Source organism: Mycteria americana, chromosome 7 (assembly GCF_035582795.1).
Source record: "Mycteria americana isolate JAX WOST 10 ecotype Jacksonville Zoo and Gardens chromosome 7, USCA_MyAme_1.0, whole genome shotgun sequence".
In the NCBI taxonomy this organism is placed as follows: domain Eukaryota; kingdom Metazoa; phylum Chordata; class Aves; order Ciconiiformes; family Ciconiidae; genus Mycteria; species Mycteria americana.
The window spans coordinates 13975361-13995259 of record NC_134371.1 but is presented as its reverse complement, the minus strand read 5'-3'; the positions used below and the strand labels follow the sequence as shown (position 1 = coordinate 13995259).

The window sequence follows — 19899 nt, the reverse complement described above, 5'->3', positions numbered from 1 at the left end:
CTCAAGTTGGTGCAACCCTGTGTGTTTTAGGACCGAGTGTTGATAAATGACCTGATAGTTACTTCTCAAACTTGGGCTGCCTCCCTCACTCGGCACAGTGCCAACAAACACCCTCTGGCAAAGTCATGTTGTTCTAATACATTGTAATGCAATCATGCCACTCTGTGATGAAGGATCATTTGCCACATTTGAAATATTTAGCACAGCATATCAGATTTGTCTAGTGCAAAAGGCAGATTTATGGCCGGGGAAGGAAAGCAAGAGATGGGGATTATGGGGGGAATAGGCAGCGGCAGGAGCTGGCTACAGAACATGAAGAAAAGTGAGTTTGCTCATTTAAGCTGTTCTTAATTTCATGGTGACTGTCCCCAGCTACTCTTGCCCTAGCATTGCAGACCTACCAGCTTTGAATGGCCCAGGACCCACATGGCAGTTCCCCACAGACACGAATTATGGGATTAGGTATTTGGTGCTTAGGTACAGAAATTTATTAGGATAAAGAATGCCATTTTCTTTGAGGTGACCACTGCAGACAGGATGGGAAGAGACCTCAAGAAGACCACCTTACACCCAAGCAGGATCAGCCATTCCTAGGAGGTATTAGCCTGCCTCGTTCTCAAATTACAGAGGCGAATTTCCCCCTTAGTGGGATTCCAGATGAAAGCAAAGATTTCCTTTGTTTGTCATGGGCAGGTCACTGAAGGCTGGATTCAGTCTGCCTGACCTTTCCACCTCTGCTGTCTCAATGGTGAGGGCTGGGGGCTGCAATCAGACGCCTCTTGATGCAGAAGGTAAATGTCACACCTAGTGCTGTGCATCACGTGCCCAGAGAGCCACGAGCTCACAGTCAAAGTGGGCAGCTGGGTCCATCTTAGGTACCCCAGAAGATTAATGGAAACCCACAGCCTACCTCGTGGAGCAGCTCCCCACCTGTAGAGTGGGGTTAGTACCAGTTCCCCTGCTCAGGAAGGAAACTGGGAAAATAAATCCACTAAAGGTATGAAGTGCTCACATATTCTCATAATGAGGCTATATACGTACCTTCGCTAGATAAAGAATTATAGCATATTTTGAGAGACAAATTCTCTGCCAGCACCACCACAAATTATCTCCATAAAATCTTATTTTAGAAGCAGCTTTAATGTTTGACTCTTGCGTGAAGGAAATAAATGTTACTGTAGCAAAATGAATGTTTGTGCCAGCAGGCTAAAATATTACAGGGTATATTAATAAGGAAAATTAGCAAGTACGGACAGCCAGTGGAGAAGTCGAGCAATTCCTGAGTGTCCTTTCGCTGGCTGAATTTAGTAAGAATTGTAGGTAATCAGCACCTCTCAGGATCAGACCTGTTATATACATAACTGCTTCCACTACTCAACCCCTTCAATTTATGCCCTGAAGCATGAGATTTGATTATGTTTGTCACTTCAGCTTGCGTTGCCTGCTAGTGGGCATTAAATCAGTCATCACTTCTTTCCCACCTACATACTGCTTTTGCTTCAGTGACCCCTTTGTGGAAGTGAACTCCACAGGTTGTCTGCATTATAAGCTGCATAAAACATTGCCTTCTCCTGCTTATTAATTGCTTGGCTCTAAATAAATCGCTGCCTTTAATTTCATTGAATGTCACCTTCTAATCAGATGGCTGGAGAGGCTAACAAGCAAGGACTGCTCTGGTTTCAATGCCTCCATCACTCTGCATCCCTATTTCACAAGGTCCAGTAAGCAGCACTCATTACCGAGGCGGTAAATCCTTCCCCAGCCACCCAACAGAGGGCAAGCGAGGCTTTCAGCAACGCGCCCAGGAGGCTGCTGCTCTTGGAGAAACATTCGTGGGAAACAGGTTTGTGTTTCCGTGCTGCTAGCGTGCATTCAAGTGCATTCAGCTTCATGTTTGGGGTGCTTTAATTATTCACAAGAGGAATAAAATTATTCCATCAAAATTGCTGCAAGTGGCTTATAGTAGAGAAAGCTACTGGCTGTCACAAAATTAGGCTTCAGCTGGACCCATCTGCAAAAAGAGTTCGTGTAGGGTTGCTTAGGGGGGGGCATAAACCCCCTTGCTGCTGGCTTGGGATGGGGAAGGAGAGCACCCTGAGAGGGGGCTCAGGGGGCACTGCCCAGGTCCTTGGCTTCCTGATCACTGAAATGGAGAAAAGGATGGATTCCTTCCTTCTACAAACGTATTTGGGATGGCCCTAGCGACCTACCATTGCCTACGAAAGCTGCTTCTCCCAGCCTGCCCCCTTACTCCCAAGTGCTCCAGCAGAATAGGCAAGGTTTCTCCAGACCTGTGTTCCCATTCTTACAAAAGCAGAGATTTTGCCTGGTATCTTATACTTTTGTAAGCACTCAGCCCTTAATGAGAGCAGTTAATGCAGTTTGGCTGATGTTTCCAGAGTTATAAGGAAAGATGAGCCATTTCTTTATAATTCATCACCTTATGAATAAGGTCCACTTTGGAAAAGCACTTGTTCTGCTGTGAACCTCTGGCTGCCACTCATCCTCTGACTTATACTTCCTGCTGACTTTGAGAAGAAATGGCAAACTGCTCTAGAAAAACCCAGAAAACACGAGAAGGCAGATGTCTTTGTGGGGGAACTTGTCGTCAGTAAGCCTTGAGAGGGGGAAACGGGAGCAGTGCAGAGGAGCTAATTGCTTGGTGACCATCTGGAAGCAAAAGACAAAGGGAACGTGATGAGGCACATGGCTGGACTTTCACCTCCGCACATCAAGAGCTGAATAATAAAGTCATAAACTGACTCTCAGGCAAAATAGAGCAAAACCAAAGGCAGCTGAGTCATAACAGGGGATGGGTCAGGGCTGCCGGGAGGGTTGCACATGAAAGATGGGGAAAATAATAGAATGCTCATTAATCTGTTTTTATTGTCATCTGAAGACTGGATTATGGGCTAAAGACTTCTGCGCAGGGAGGAAGAGGATGGGGCCGGGGACAGATGCTCGCTCTCTTCGGGTCACTAGATGGCACGATTCTGGCGCTCTCATTTCTCGCTCAAAGGCATCTTATAGCAGGGACCTAAGAGCTACTGGGAGAAAATTGTTCCCTGCTTCCTGTAACAGTGCTTGGACAGAGTATTTTGGTCATTAATCGCATGCTCACAATATTTAACAGATGCAGAAGAGCAAACTGTGGGAGTCCAGCCCCAGCGGAGAGAGAAAACCTCGCTTTCTTGGTGAAATTTTGCTTTTCTCTCTTGGAAAGTTTATAAAATGACTGTAAGTAGATGTGTCTAAACTGGGGATAAAGTCTACAGCTGTCGAAGAGCCGTTGCTGTAGGTGTGCACTGGGGTCTGGGGTCTGTGGCTACCGGCAAAGGTCTGGGCAGCCTCCGAAATCACACCCCACTTTCCCAAGGGCTGGTCCTGTTTGTGCTGCTGCCTTTTGTGTGTCCTTGCAGGAAAGCAGTGATTTCCCTCACAGGAGTCCGAGCAGGTCACCCCGCAAAGCACCTTTCTGGATGAAACACGGACGTGGGTTAGAGAAACACAACGCTCAAAGGCAACTGCATTTATTATATCTCACTGTTACAATATATAAGGAAAACAGAATTCTGAAGTAACATTCTTATCTACTGAAAATAATTGTTCAGATCTACTGAATTCACACCAAAATCACATTACAATGTGTGTGAAAATGCAGGAAATCCATATTTTGGGAAATATTCATGCAGCTGCAGTAGGAGATTGTCTAGGTCACAAGGTCACAGTAAAAGTGAGTCCTAATTACAGCTGGAGTTATTAAGAGCCCTTATGAGCAAGGCTGATCGAGGTAGTGAGAGCACGAAATACTGCATGCAGAAAAGGACAGCCATTGCAGATGTCATTGTTTTATTATCTCTCTCACTTGCGTATATCAAAATGGGAAATCAATACCTATCTGTAAGGCACGAAATCAACTTAGCAAAGAGCTTACCTACAAGCCTTTGCTATTTTCCATAACCTGCAAACAGCCGGATCCCTGGCAGACGGCACCAAGCTGTGTGCTGTCAGTGGAGAGGGCAATGGGGAGCCCCAGCTTCAAGGAGACACCACGGGACGGGTACAGGAGGGAGGAAATGTGGAAGTCCCAGCTCTAAGCTAAGTCCCTGACTCTGCCTATACCCTGGGAAACAAAGCAACAAGACTGAGATGCCCAAACATACAAAAATACTCCTTGGAAATTAGTGAAAATCTGGAAAAGCCTAAAAGGCTGTTGGCACTGAAAGATTAAACATTGAGCCTCGGCTGGAAATTGCAACTGAGCAAAGAGCCTTGGTAAGCCATCAATGGCCATCAGGAAGGCAAAGTCAGTTTGTTGTCATTCCTAGCAAGCTGCTGCTGAATGGGATGTAGGTAGGTATTAAGGAAATACCTTAATATCTGAGCTCACCTGCAACGGCTTTAGCCTTAGGGACTGGTGGTGATTTTGAAAGAAAAAAATAAGTCCTGTGTACTTTCTGGGAGGTTTCTTGCTAATGAATAAACAACCAAACTAAAACAGATCTGCATTGTGGCGTGGTAATGAGCTAATGAGGAGTGAATACTGCAGTCATGAAATCAGAGTCAGAATTAAATCAAACAGTGAATTAACAATTAAATATTAACAACTGATCAAAACATCAGATAGACTGTCAGCAGGATTTGAATAACAAAGAAATGCAGCATTGGACTGGTTGTTACAAAACATTAACCTGGCAAACCTAGGGCTTGCTGTGACCTTTTCCTAGTCCTCTTGTGCAGGAGATAGATCCTCAAAGGCTATCGTAGAGTGCAGCTAGAACAGGAGCATGGTTAAAGAATTAACCTTATTCTACACAGATACTGAAGAAGAGAAAGGCTCAGAAATGTTTATGCGACATTCTTTGTATACATGTATATTTAAGGATGATGCACCCTGAGTTAAGGTAGTATTTGGGGTATGCATGTGCCTTATTTGTGTACCCCCAGGAGGAGCACAGGGCTGGAGGGACTAATAAGACCAGTCCGCTATATTCACTGCTGACCAGGGCATACACGTTTAATCCCAAAGTGTCCACTGAGCCGCTGCTTGGTGTCACCCACGTGTTGCAAGTCGCAAAATGTCTCCCACCTTAAAACAAACCGAAGACCATTAGGACACAGGCCCAGAAGTCTCAACTACAGCTTATGGGAGAAAAAGAACAGGAGAAATCAATGGTCTGAGATCTGCAATTACAGCCACGTTAGCAGGCGATCCCAGACTGTTTCTCCTCTGCTAAACAAGAATTAAATCTTCCCAGCAAGAGATAATCTTCATGCCTCAGAAACAGCTGTAGAAAAAAGCAACAAGAGGCTGGCGGGTGCCCCTGAGCGTTAGTGGTAAGGGCTAACGCACTGGCTGCATAGTCTGGGAAGGATTTAATTCAGGATTTTGGTCCAAGTGATGATGTCTTTGCTCAGTACCTCCTCCCGAGGAGCATCTCTGTGCTGGGTGAGCCAGGCTGGAGCAGCCTGGGGCGTTGGGGCATCTCTCCTTCTCGGGGAGGCTGAGGCTGCGTTGGCCTCCCTGGGGAGGAGCAGGGACACAGGCATCGGAGCAGGTTTGTCCTCCCTCTCCTTCCTGGTGCGTCCCTGAAGGAGCAGGGGAGCAGAGGCACAGCCCAGGAACCAGACCCACAAACATCCCCGGAGCTTCCCTCCGCTGGCACGGTGTACCAGCTCCAGCTCGTCCACCCCAAAAGCCCTACAGCAAACACATGTTTCTGACATGACTGTGAAACAGTTAAAAAAAAAAAAAAAAAGCTCTGGATGTGGCCTTGCCTCTCCAGTTTCCTGCAATAACAGGCAAAAATTCCTATCACCTCCAGATCTCTTTGTGCATTCTTGGTATAATCCGTGAATTCATCACATTGCTCATAAGTCTTGTACTCCTCGTCTCTCAGGACTTGTAAAAAAGCCTCCGTCACTTCTCCTACTGTGTTTACATCTGTTCAATATAGCTCATCTGTTGGCAATAAGTTGCTTTCAGTTTGGCTAACATAAATGTCTGCCAACCAAAGCAGCATGAACTCTGCAGGCATAAAGCCTCCCTCGCCTGGACAGCAGTGCTGCCGCGAGGGCTCTTGCTGAGATGGTTGCATTATGGTCTGAGCCTTGTGGAGGTGCTTGAGCCCATAGCAAAGCCATATGGACCTGCTGTTGTCCCGTCTGTCCCGGCCTGAGTGTTATTTGGTTAGGAGCCATGTCAGGATTGGGTTATGTTTTACCGTTGCTGGTCAGTTCTGTGCTGCAGCACAAGATGCTGCTTCCAGGATAATCTGTGAGAGGACTCAGCCCCTCATCTTCCACCGTAGGGGCTATCAGAGGTGCTCTCTGGGACATGACCCACTCCATCCACAGCCATCCCATCTCCCTCTGGCCCTCATAACATAAGGCTTCACTTCATATTGCCTGTGGGGAGGAAGAGAGTTTCTCCATCCAGTTTCTCCACCAAGGAGTCAGTGGAGGAAGCCTACCTGTGGTGGAGCCTCAGTGCCCATGGCTCTGCACACCCTCCTGAGACTCTGCTGTTGTTTCTCCGCTCCCCCTGAACAGGTATATCTCTGTGCTGAGAGGCTTTTCTCAACGCCTGGTGCCCATGCCCATATGATGTGGTGCCCATGGTAGAAAAGGACTAGATTTGGGCAGTTCCTACCAAGCCTAAGAAAACTGTGTCTCAGCTTCTCTTTCCTTCAAAGGCATGGAAGGGCTGTCAGTACTCGTCCATCCATCCTTAGCGAATGTGTTAAACCATGCTGGGTTTTTTCACCAACCCTAGTGAAGATATGGCTGATGCTCTAGCCTCATCCAGCCTATGGCAGCCTGGACTGCAGCAGGGGACAGCAGTCCTGAACTGGATTTAAATATCTTTTGATAGAAAGGGACAATCGATTTTACTATTGTTCATCCTAGTTTCTAGCTGGTATAGATATACTGTCACGCACAAGGCCAGATCTTGGATCTTCACTCACTTTGTCTTTGTCCAGGCAAAATTTTTCCTAAGCAGAAAGAAGCTGGTGATTTCCAGATTTCAGTGAGTCTAGAGCATCTGTAGTGTATATTTTAACACTTACTGAGAAGGACTGTATTTTGCAGGCAAGAGTGCACCTGAATTTGCAGTGTTTCCTCAGCGCAGAGGTTCATGGGCCAAAGAGAGGGCCAGGCATTTAACACAGCTCTATCTTCTGCTGAACTCTCCAGCTGCCTTTCAGAGTAGACCCCCATGCTGAGTGCACAGGGTCCAGATGTTGGCCAGTCCCTCTCTTTGCCTGTATTTTCTGCTTTGTACATTCTGTCAACACATTGCCAGACACGGAACAGATCCATCTTACAGTTTGGGGATCTTCATGGGGAACACTGGGGTCTGATCCAGGAGCAGCTGATTTATCTCACTCGTACCAATAGTGTTGAGCCAAATGCTGAAAGAGTTTGTGTTGGTTATTTCAGTCCGTGCTTATGCAAGTGGCCTCAGCACTCAAGACAACAGGATTCCCTAAAGCAAGATCTTATCAGAGATTACTTTCTTGAAGGAATGTTTTTTTGAAGCTCTCATACTGCAAACATTGTAGCATACAGTACATCCTTGAAATTTAACTTTGCATCTGTATTACAAGCACAGGAGCTTGAATGTCTGTGCAATCCACTACAAATAAAAGTAGAGCTCTTTCTGGAGCACTTACCTCCTCCTCACACTCTTGTGTCCACTGCATACATTTTGGCAGTAGCTGTTTGCGAGGATGGCAAATGCATATTTGTTACAATTGTCCCAGCTGAGGAATAGCCTTTCCTCAAGGAGAAAGCAGAGTGGAGTCTTCCAGAGCTGGTCTCTGTGAGGCACAGGGAGAGAAATAGCATCTGCTAAGGAGTGCTTGGTGACTTTCAGCTGCAAAGCCTCGAAAAGCAGAGAAAGCAGCACTCCAAGATATCACATAATAACACATTTTATGTCATACTTACACCTCAGCTCCCACCTGAAGGCCTTGATGTGCTTTCTAGAGCTGCTGAAATAACACTATTCCCATTTTACAGCTGAAGATATTGCTACTGGGGCAACCATCCTGAAGGACATGAAGGAGTCCATCCTGAAGGACTTTCCCCACCCTATGTGCCTGTAGCACGCCCCGAGCGATGGCTCTATCTCTGAACTGTGTTTAAGCCCTGCCACAGTTCCTCACCTCTGAAAAGATACATGCAGCATGTGAGCAGGGCCCCGGATAAGAAACAGCCGAGTGACCCCGCCATGCCGAGCCAGCACGACCAGCCAAACTTGTACTGGATGCCCAGAAACACGTTGTGGAAGACCAGAGAGGAACGCTCCACGTAGACATCAACGGCATACCACACCGAGCCAGTAATGCCTGGGAGACCTGCAGGACAAGGAGGGAGGTACCACACAGAGCTCCCAGATGGACCACGAGGAGATCATAAACATAAAATCTGGAGCTATAGCCTGCTGGGTCAGACTTTAGGATGGGAAGACCTTCCTCAGACAGCAGGTTTTGGCCCCTGTTCAGTCTCAGCCTGGTCACTTTGGCGGATTCACCCTGGCTCCTACTGATACCAGCTGGAGTGCTGCCAGGCAGCGGCTGTGCCTCGCGGCTTGGCACTCACACACGCCATCAGCGCCGCTTGGCAGCACTCAGGTTGCTGCAGTAAAAGGCAGAAAGCTCCTCCCTTCTCAGCTTGTTTATCAACTTGTTCTAAGTTGCTTCAAGAATTTAATTTTCTAATCTGTTTTGACTTTCAGAACTTCGATGGTGTTTGTCAGACAAACTTTGGGAGGTGAATGGAGAATGTTTAAAAGAACCTTTCAGAGTATTTTACATGTGCTCCCAGTGGCTGGGGTGAGTTATGTGTTAAATCTGCTTACGCTGAAGCAGAGGTAGATACTCGATATTGGCATAAAGTCAAATGAAATTACTTGGTACCTAGTTGGCTGTCTATTTACTTTTGCATTTAAAATTCTCCCACTGTCTGTAACAGCAAAGCACCTCAGTCAGTTGGGTATTTATCACCTAGGAGGGACAGATGTGTTATTAGCCTTTTAGTAGAGATCGGCTACGGAGATTTTGGGCTAAGTGACTTGCCCAAGGTCACACAATCTGTGGCAGAGCCAGGAACCTAACCAGGATGTTGGGACTTTCTAGTCCTTCGGCAGTTAGGTCTCTTTGCCTTACCAACAACACTGACTTCTTCACAGTAAAACAGCAGTAAATGGAAGTCAGTCAACTCAGAGCCAAGTCACCTGGTCAATACATGAAATGAAAGCAGATAAACTCAATTATGTGCTGTTAGGGGCAGGCAGTGAGCAGAGGAAGCTATATTGCACAAAAAAAGCAAATAAACATCCTTCCCTCATGTTTACCCTCTAGCAAATCACCAACTCTTCTTCTCCCCAAAATAAGAGAAGGCTTTAAAGCTGCCGCCTTTGCTAAAGGGTGTTCTGCAGGGTGGAGGCACAGCAGACGAATACCTGCAATGAGCAACGTCACTCCAGACACCAGGCAGATGCGCAGCTTGATGAGCGGCTCATCGGGAAGGAATTTCACACAGTCCAGTCCCAGGACAAGGAAGAGAAATCCAAATCCTGCCAGGATATCTGCTGTGATCATCATAGCTCGGGTCAGCACCAGCTTCACTGCAGGACAAAAGCAGATCATTCTATTGCACAAGGAATGGAAATGCAGGTGGGTAATGGGATCAGATCCCACAGCAACATTTTTTTCTGGGGTGAAGCTTTCTCCAGCTTCCCCTGGGAGTAATACCTCACTGAGAAAAGAAACATGGCTCTAATATGTGTGTGCACCAAATTATCTGCAACTGAGTAGAACAGATGCTCTTTTTGTCTACACTCAGGTGTTCCTACCACTTGTAGAAACATCTTTGACTTTTACATACCGGGGTGCTCGGCAAAGATGGAATCGTACTCATCGCAAGTTTGGATCCCGTCAAAAACATTTGTGACACATTCCCACCACAGGCCACGGCATTTTGTGCTCACCTGTGGGTTGAGAAAAGAAAAAAAGACCATAAGTTAATACATTCACCAACACAGCAGATGGCCAGCGAGGCTCGTCGACAGAAATCCTGGTCCAGCTATGTCAATGGCAAACCTGAGCTGTTTAGCTTGAAGAAGAAAAACAGCGGCGGGATGAAGAAAAAGACAATGTTTTCTGTGTCCCTGCTGATGGTTTTAAATTAAAGCAAAAGAAATTCAGACTAGACATTAGGAGAGAAACCTTCCTATGGTAAGGATAAAAATTCTGAAGGAAATTTCTGGGAGGAGCTGGGGGGTGGCTGACAGGAGAGATCTAAGAGCAGGTTTGGTCACTCCTTGCCAAATGCTCCATAGCTGGGCAGGGCTATGGACCAGACGACCTGAGACTTTGCTGTCCGTGCTCCCCTTACACCGCCCTCCTGCCAGGAAGGCAGAGGAGGAAGGAGCGGCTCAGAGGGGAGTGCGACTGGCGCGGCAGGCGTTGCACCAGCAGCCGGGCGCCCGCAATGGGAGGTGGCTGCGGCGGGGTAAAGCAGTGCTTTGCTGCAGAGCAGAGGTGTGGATGTGAACCCCTCTCCAGACGTGTGTGGAGGGCTGCCCCCAAATGACTCAGCTGTAAACACTGGCTGGAAAAGGAGAGGCAGCCAGTGCTGATCCTGGCCCTGGGGCTCCCGGTGTGCTGCCGGCTATGGGACCACGCGTGCCCGAGCCACACTCATTGCTGAGACATCCAGACTCAGCAGACATTGCAGTAGCATCGTGGCTAATTGTCTCCGCTGTCCTGAAGCCGTAGATACCATTCCCAGCCCAGCCTTCCATAAATCACTTTAATATGGGAGGTATTTTCATTACCAATGCAAATATGGCAACACGCAGCTCTAAAACATTCCTGGAATTGCTCATACGAGGAGCAGAGTTAATGTCGGTGCAGCTTTGGACTCCAGCCTGCCCCGCTGCTGCCAGCGACACCCGCTGCAGTTAATGGAAGGAGAAACTCTCCCAAGGAATGGGTTTCACGCAGGGGAAGGGGACCAGGCTTGTTTGGATGATGCAACCAATTCATTTTTCTTGCACTGTGTAAATCACGAGGCAGATAATAACATATCTCAGCCACTTAGTAAAGTCTCATTCAGGATGTATTAAAGCCTGTAGCCAACCGCAATATTTTCTCCAGAATACAATGTTTGAGCCAAACTGTACACATTCTTTGTGATAGTGCACTGTGGATTAAAGGTGAGTAAAAATGACTCGCTGCTTCAGACCGGCAAAAAAGATACTATTTACGTTTGAATGAAAACTATCTACATGTTTTGTTTTGTGAAGATGAAAACTACTTACAATTTCTCAGAATTTTGGGGCAGGTTTAATGAAAAATATCACAAAAAATAAGAAGCAATGCTGGAAAAACCTGGTTTCATTGATTCTCTGTTTTTCAAGAGAACAGTGTCATGTAAAACAATTTGCCATGTTTATATCAGACATAAGTTTTTACCATAGCCCTCTTAACCCAGCTACAACTCCTCTTTTGTCTTAACTCACCACCGTTCAGGCTGTGCTTGAAATTAGCATATTTTTATTAAATGACATTTTATTCTACATGTGTTTGTACCATTTCATGTTCCTCATAAACCACGGTAGGCTCATTCATACTACTCTGTATTCAGCTAATGCTCTCAGCTACTTCCTCACTTGCTCGCATTAGTATTGTTTTTTGAATCTTACAAGCAGCATCTTCGTCTAAATTATGTATAAAGAGACTAGCAGGATTCTAGGTTTCATTAACCTCCAAGCAAAACAGAGGTCTTAAGGTACAACATTTGTGATCATGGTCTAGCTTGTGAAACAACCCCCTTCGTAGACTAGAAAAAACTTGATAAATGTTTTGTGTGTCTCGGGATGTTTCAGTTGTCACCTACTGCTGCTGGCGCTGAACATGGGCAAAACCAGGGATCGGCAGATCTCTATGCAGCACATGCACAGCCAGGGATAAATGTCTCATTGCCTGTGCAGGAGTGATGGGAACAGACATCGGAGGGAGGACCTGTGGCTGGCCTGAGCTGCTGCTGAACTATTCTGGTTTCTGCTATCTGCCTCTTAACCTCCTTGCTCACCCCTTGCTCCCCTCTGCTTTTGTGCACCGTTTGTCCTTCGGGTTGTTAATCTGCTCCCAAACCACCCTTAGGCGTCTGCCGTTGTGCAGACAGCACAGACCCTCAGGCACATGGCAACTTGGCAACTTGCTGCTGTAAACGGAGGGGAGAGGGGCCAGGTCTGGCTGGGGCATCATGTGGACATGGAGGGGGCATGGATTTCTCCATCCCAACAAGTGATAGGACAAGAGGAAATGGCCTCAAGTTGCGCCAGGGGAGGTTTAGACTGGATATTAGGAAATTTTTCTTCACAGAGAGGGTTATCAAGCATTGGAACAGGCTGCCCAGGGAAGTGGTTGAGTCCCCATCCCTGGAGGTATTTAAAGGACGTTTGGATGAGGTGCTTAGAGACATGGTGTAGTGGTGGTCTTGGCAGTGTTAGGTTTATGGTTGGACTCGATGATCTTAAAGGTCTTTTCCAACCTATATGATTCTGTGATTCTGTGATTCTGTGATCCCATGGCCGGAGCCATGCACCATGTTGGTAGCACTGAATTCCCCATCACCTCTTTCCCCCCATAGCAAATCTGCTCCAGCTTCTCTGGGCCCAGCCAAGGACTCCCCCAGGAGCTGAGCATCACAGCCAAACTCCTCATCTCCCACTTTGATTACGAAACACATTGCCACGACCTGCTTTCCCTAACACAACTATGCATGTAAAACATAAATTGCATAATGACTGTAATATATATAATTATACCCTATGCATAATGTATAATTAATATTAAAATAATTCTAATACAAAAAAATGACAGAACAAGCACAGACTTCCCCTTCTGGGGAAAGCGCAGAAGATAAACATGAGAGCGATGTTAGTCAGAGTGTTTTACTGCACTGCAAAAAGGTGCCAATATACAATGATTACAAGCCCAGCACGAGAGTAAAACAGGCAGCGTTTAACAGTAGTGGTAATATTTTTAATCTGCTTGCAATAGGGAGGGACTGTGTACACAATACAGTGCTTGTTGGGAAGCAGACTATGGCTTTTTCAAGCACAAACTACTGCAAAACTTGACCCAGGCTTGTCTTGGTGCTCACTCGGAGTGCACCAGTTTAAACCACTTTCTGTGTTGCCGTAATCGGGTTGTTTCGGAAGGGGAGGCGAGGGGCTGTGGGAGCTGAGCGCTGGCCAGGGCCCCCCAGCCCCTCCGGAGGGGGCTGCTCCCGCCTCTCCCTGGCGGCTTTGTCCTGGGGGGCTCCTCTCCAGTGGGACCACAGCGAGGGCTTCCTCCTCCCCAGCTGCTGGGGCAGGGTCAAAGCCAGGAGACTTTCTATGCTGGATGGTGCAGTTCCTCTCTCCTAAAGTCAAAAGTTGCCTGAATTACCCTTTTTCCAGCTGAAAACAGGAGTCATTGTGGACTCCACTCCTTTCTGGCCATGGACAGTTTACCTGCGTTCCCATATTTAGAGAGGCAGTGAGTCATTAGGGCCATTAAGGAGATCAGTCGGTCAGGTATTAAGGCTGGGGGCATTTTTCTCTATTATTTAGTATTCACACTCAGAGCAGGAATGTGAGAGTAGTGGCTGCTAATAAGCAAACTGGGTGTTAATGGAGCACTTTGTGACAGCCCAGCGCAGGTGCCTTTGTGCCAAGAAGACAAGGTTACACACCCTCAGGGTAACACACTGGTTCTTTCCTGGACTCGCTTTACTCGGGAGCTGGGTTTCCCCTCTTCTGATTTTCCTGGAAATGATGGCACAATCTGGGATCCATTTGGCTTTTCTGAGTATACTGATATCTTCAGCTGACTCCAGGCGATTCACGGCTTCCTGAAATGAATCTAAAATATCTCCTAAATTCAGATGATAAATGAAGAGTGATATTCCAGCCAGCATCAGTGGGTGCACACTGTTTTCCCTGCGAAGAGGCTCACTGAGCAGACACACTGACCGTCAGCAACCTCGCAGCACTGGATCTATGACCACCTCAGCATTTACAACCACCTTCCAGGGTGGGGCTGGCAGTCAGATTGTCGGGATTTCATGTGGCATAGAGAAAAAAGGTATTTTTCTTGTAATCACTTTTAGCCTTCTTTCTTCAGATAGTTCATCACTTGATGGGATGCAGCTAAATGTTGCATTGCAATCATTGAGTGCAGAGGAGCTCTTCTGGTTTCCTATGCGGGATAGCAGGTAGAAAGTTTCCTCTTGATATATTCAGCCCAATTTTCTGTCTTGGAAGGTGTTTCACCTTCACTGCATAAAGTATCCAGTTTACCAGAGAGCAGATTCCCACACTGTGGACCTGCAGCCTTTAAATATACAGAAAGTGCTGTCTGGCTGCTCTGGGAAGAAAAATACAAACTTGCAGTATCGAGGGCTGGAGAAATGGCAACAATTTGGGGTCTGGAGTCTCTGGGGTGCAGCTTGCACGTATGCGGCATTCTGCTCCCTTGTTGTTTGCAGTTTACTTTTGCCAAAATGTTTCTCTAACACGAGAGTGCTAATGTCTGCACAAGTTCAAGAAGATATTTTTCAGTGCTGGTTCTAACGGCAGTCCCCATAAATTTCTGCTAGCCCTATAACTCGATGGCTGTTATGAAAAAGACTTGAAAAGCACAGGTGTACACACTGGACTTTTCTACCAAGAAGTCTGACCTACAGAATTAGAAACTTCTCCAAAATATCCATGCAGGCTGGAGATGCAGGATAACCGTACTCAAGTTCATGCACATTTAAACCTAGAGCCTGTAGACCTTTCTTGAACTTACTAAGTGAGAGCAGAGTCTGGATAATAAAGTCTGGCAGAGAGAATTACACAAAATACCACTTTTCCCCTGCTCTTGCCAGAGTCATTCATTTCATTTTCATTCACTTTCATCCAGCAGAACAGGGAAAAAGTACATGAGAGTGGAGCAATGATGCCAGGAACCAAACTCTCTCTAGGACACGTTTTGGTGATCAGGCTCTCCTCACCCCGATCTTACCTCCAGGGAATCATCAGCGTTCACCATCCAGCAGTCTGTCCAAGTAGATGCTATCAAAAACCCAGTAGAGAAAAAAGCAAAAAAACAGCCCACATACTGGAGGAAAAACCTCATGCCAGCAGGTGCTCAGCACATCCAGGGGGGTGAGAAAAACAGTGCCCAGCCCTTGGTCTTAAAGCTGGGGTAGAGGCAGAGCCTCAGTGTCCCAGGTCACTGCCACCCTCTTCCAGTGGCCATGAACAGTGAGAACTTCTCACTTCTGCAGATGCCATCTATTAGTGATGGCCTCAGGAGCAATGCTCACCTGCAGCGGGGACGGAAGGAGGGTGAGAGTGCCCACGGGAGCTGCTGCAGCCAATCCGCCCTGCACAGTTAAAGCTCTTGTCATGCCTGGCTGAAGAGAAATGGGATTGTACAGACGTGGCATGCAGGTAACTGGAACGCTGGACTTGCAAGGAAAACGGATACCGTTGCAGCTTTTGGCAAAGTAGGAATTAAAAAAAAGAATCAAAACTTGTTCTTCAGGGCAGAAGTTTTGAGCACTGCTAAGGGACACACAGGAGAGCTCTCATGTACACAGACATGTTTAGTCCTGTACATTGGTTCGTGCCTTAGCAGTGAGCAACTATAAAGTGTCTTGGTGTAGATCCCAGGCCCTTTGGTTACCCTGTTGGTCTCTGATGCAGTGATGATCTAGTTCAATGCAGGAACATCACTAGAAAGGGAAGGGAAGGGAAGGGAAGGGAAGGGAAGGGAAGGGAAGGGAAGGGAAGGGAAGGGAAGGGAAGGGAAGGGAAGGGAAGGGAAGGGAAGGGAAGGGAAGGGAAGGGAAGGGAAGGGAAGGGAAGGGAAGGGAAGGGAAGGGAAGGGAAGGGAAGGGAAGGGAAAAGGTAGCAGTCATGGGCCTTCAGAGCCAGCACCAGCAACCACCCCGGCTCAGATATGGAGCTCTGTATTCTGCATTTAAGCCAAACCTAGATACTCTCATTCCCTGGACTTCAATTTGTTCATGGGCTGAATCCAGCTCCTATGTGGGAATCTTGAACTTTTCAAGCCAGTGCCAGTCTGGGGGATTTTGTTTGGCTGGATTTTGCCTGCTCGCTTACTGCCATTGCAACCTTCCTGTTTTCCTGCAGGACTCCCTGGGTGAGCAGAGGTCACACAGGCTGCTGGGGACAGAAGGACAGAACCTCTGTGAGGAGGCTTCTCACTCAACGCCTCCTCTCATACAGTGCTGAGAAACCCAGCAGGGCTCCAGGGCACCTTCCAGGAAAACCAAGGGGGAACGGGACTAGAAATTCCTTCCATCCCAAAGGTACAAACGCACAGAAACCGTCACATCGTCAGTGATCTTTATTTTTGAAAAGAGAAGCCATAAAAGACTGGACACCTGCCTTCAGTGGGCAAGTCTTCAACACAGGGCTGAGGAGCAGATTCTCGCTCTGCCTTCAGCTCCGCTTGCAATCTGCTTTCGCAAACTGATGGTGTCTGTCATCTCAGCTGTCACCTCCAGATGGAGCCAATCGGTACTTCTACAGAATGCTCAAAGCTTGCTTTCTCTTCTCTGAGATTTCCCTCCAAATACAATAGCAATAACAAGTTTATTATTCTTACAATATATAACCCTTATAATTCCCATCATAACCTCATGAGGCAGTTTCACTAAGGCAAAAGTTTTACAATCTTTTGCCTTGATCCCAGGATCACTCTGTTCCTCAGAGGTCACGCTGCAGAAGAGGTCCTCAGCACATGCCTTGGGAGACACGGGGTAGAGAACAAAAGTCCCAAATCAAGAGGCCAGGGTCTGCAGGACTCTGTGCTGCTTTAGCTTTTCTGCTCTCTGTCTTCTAAATCCATTCTTAGAAGCTGTCAAGTGAGGAACTTTTCTTCTTCTTTCTCTGCCAGACGCATGCCTTGATATGGTTATGCGGGTATGATGCTTTCTGCTGAGCTTTCTGGCACCCAAGTGTCTAAATAAGGCAAAGACACCCATGATATTCACTTCATGGCTTGCTTTCACAAAGGTAGAGTTGTGTTTCCAACAGTTCTGAGCCACAGGGACAGGGCATTAACCATGCAAGTCCCATAAAGCATAATGACTTTCATTAACCACATATAGATTGCATTGATATGAGACAGGTACTGATAATATGCATCATCTTCCTGTGCTTGTCTTGCACTCTGTTAATTAACCTGTGGCTGCACCCGTTTTCAAAACAAGGTATCCTAGCTAGTTGTTACTAGTAGTAACTCAGAAAAAGTGGTGCGGTGAGCTCAGAAAAGGCCTACAAAATCTGAGAGAGCCTTCCACAAACAGAATTAAGTCATTAGAGGCTGCAAGAGCAGAGTTTTACAGTAGCAGAGAATTAGCCAGCAAATGTATTACAGCCATAGGGATCTCCCTGCCTTCTCATTCTGTCCTGCACCCAAATACAAGCCTCTTTCAGAGAGGATATCCCAGCTGGGGAGAATGGGGCCATTTTTCCTCATTTGGTGCATGGTGAAAGTGTGCCCAATAAAAGCATGACTGAGCTAGAAAGCAAAAAACTCCCAGGGGAACAGCAGGACCACAGTAATAGCCAGAGTGGTGCTCCTAAGCTTTTGTAATGGGCACATCATACTCTGTTCTTCCAGCTTAGCACATCAGATGTCCACACATGTCAGCCCAAGGAGCAAATTCCACTAAGGGATGAAGGCAGCGTGTCCAGGTGCCAGTGCTGCCTGTGCTTCACTCCATCTCTCCATACCTATCATGGCAGTCCTGGCAAAGTCTTGTTTATTTTCCGCATGCCCAGCAATTTGTGTTGCTGTCCCAGCTCCATCCACCTCCCTGTGTTCACCCTCCCTGCAAGGCACGGCAGGCGGGTGACCCTTCCTAGAGCAGGATGCCAGCGCTTCCCTGGCCATGAGTCACCAGGGGATGGGAAGTGGCTTCACACCAGCCATTTGCATCTAGCTCAGGGCTCAGGAGCATCCTGGCCTCGGCAGCAGAGCAGGTCAGGATCCTCCAGTTTTCCCTGGTGTAAGACTGCTCCACAGCATGCAACACAATGAAGATGGTTTGTGATTTTCACCTGACAGAGAAGCCAATCCAATATCTGGTCCTTCTTTAGGTCCATGTCTCCAAACAGTCCCATGAGAACTGCTGGAGTTACTAGAAAGAATACAATATTCTTATTCAGTAGAAACTGGCAAGGTACATATTTAATGTTCTTTATTTAAAACAAGTGAGCATCTTCATGAAACAAAGTCTGTAGCAGTTTTTCATCATACTCTGCTTTCCTAGCTTAGCATAGCAGATGTTCCCTCAGCTTCGGAAAACGGCTCTCCCAAAATAACCTCCCAAGATGTCCTTGTATAGCCTAAAACCTGGCTGACATAACTCAGTGTAGGTTAATGGATTTGTAGGCTTTCAAAGGGATTTGTAGGCTGTACTATATATTCCATGTCTTATTCTCTTGGCTAACTTAACATTTACAGTACTTTGACACTAACAAAAGCATTAGAGTATCCTAATACTTAATTATCAGAGCTTGGCCTTGCAGGGCTCTTCAACTGCGTGGTATCAATGCAGCATAACTTTGCTCATGTAACAGCCTTATCACCTCGACTACACACACTCCCAGTTAAGAGACGAATGCACTATGGGTCGATTGCTTTTATTACTCATTAACACAAGGTGGTCTGTGCTCTCCATTAAAGCCAAGCCGTTATGTTACAGAGAGCGATAGAAACTACTGCCAGTCTTGGGAGGATCATGGCTGGTTTTCATCTGTCTACCTACAAAACCATTCTTGCAGCAACAACCCAATGAAGTTGCAGTCCCATGAGCAGGAAAGGGTTGTGTCCTCCCTTTACTTCCACAGTGTCTAATATGAAGTGTAGCAGAGGGCCTTGGGCAAGAGGGAAGCGGTGATGCTGTGCATTAATGCATGAAATATGGACCTAACTGCAAGCAAGCAAGCAGTCAGTGAGGTGACTGTTGTGTTCAGAGCCAGGGGCTTGTCCAACAGGCATGGCTCAGGAGCCAGAGGTGATGGAGAGCTTCAGGAAGGGTTTCCCTAAGAGCTCTTCTGCTGCTGTGGAAGACTCCATGGCCTTGTCTGCCCAATCCTTCCCACTCCTCCCTCCTGGTTGTACCCCCTCCATTTTCCTGCTTCATACACCACCATGCATGGCCTCTAAGTGTCTTCATCTCCAGAGCAGGGCTCCTTGGACACGAGATACGTATACACATGAATTACGGAGCAGTGTGTGTCAGCTGCGATGTATCACTCCAGCCATGCTCATGTGGTCACAAAACCTTAGGAGTTAGCCTGGTAACCCCAAGGAAAACAGTAAGACTTCTGAGCAGCCTGTGACTTTTCAAGCAGGCAATATATAGGATTAAAAGAAAATAGGAAAGCAAAGGCATTTTCTAGTAGATATCACAGAATCACAGAATCGTATAGGTTGGAAAAGACCTTTAAGGTCATCGAGTCCAGCCGACTCAATATGAGCTTAAAGGATTGGTAAGTAAAAACTGTGTGTGTGTGTGTGTGTATATATGGGTACTATACAGACAGGTTTGATGCTTGCATACACTCCTTTAAAACAGTTTTTTCAATCACTCCAATGCAATAAATAATAAAATAAGCATTTCAATACAGTCTTCTCAGGCTCTCAAAGTACCGTGCGACTTCTCTTCAGTACAGTAAATTTTGTTTTATAGCTGCCTATGAAATCCCACACCTGAGAAACACATAATCTCAACAAGGTATTACTAACCACGGGGAAACCGAGGCACTGACTAAGTGCCGTAGATCGAGAGTGAGGAGTCACAGCCCCG

At 46.8% G+C, this 19899-nt stretch overlaps 1 protein-coding gene across 1 annotated transcript; it reads right to left on the bottom strand.

Moving 5' to 3' along the window:
• Positions 1 to 4648: 4648 nt before the first annotated feature.
• Positions 4649 to 10126, bottom strand: CLDN16 (claudin 16). Its single transcript, XM_075507139.1, has 5 exons — positions 9895 to 10126; positions 9470 to 9634; positions 8172 to 8363; positions 7677 to 7823; positions 4649 to 5089 (listed from the first exon to the last, which is right to left on the bottom strand). The coding sequence occupies exons 1-4, from the start codon at positions 10025 to 10027 to the stop codon at positions 7684 to 7686; spliced, it is 630 nt and encodes a 209-aa protein (XP_075363254.1). The 5' UTR covers positions 10028 to 10126; the 3' UTR covers positions 4649 to 5089; positions 7677 to 7683.
• Between the last annotated feature and the right edge of the window lie 9773 nt (positions 10127 to 19899).

Excerpts from the sequence above, each read along its gene's own strand:
- CLDN16 (XM_075507139.1), bottom strand. The coding sequence starts at position 10,027 with ATGGTCTTTTTTTCTTTTCTCAACCCACAGGTGAGCACAAAATGCCGT. Across the intron at positions 9,635-9,894 it reads CATCTTTGCCGAGCACCCCG|TGAAGCTGGTGCTGACCCGA; the intron begins GTATGTAAAAGT and ends TTTGTCCTGCAG. Across the intron at positions 8,364-9,469 it reads AGTGACGTTGCTCATTGCAG|GTCTCCCAGGCATTACTGGC; the intron begins GTATTCGTCTGC and ends CTTGTCCTGCAG.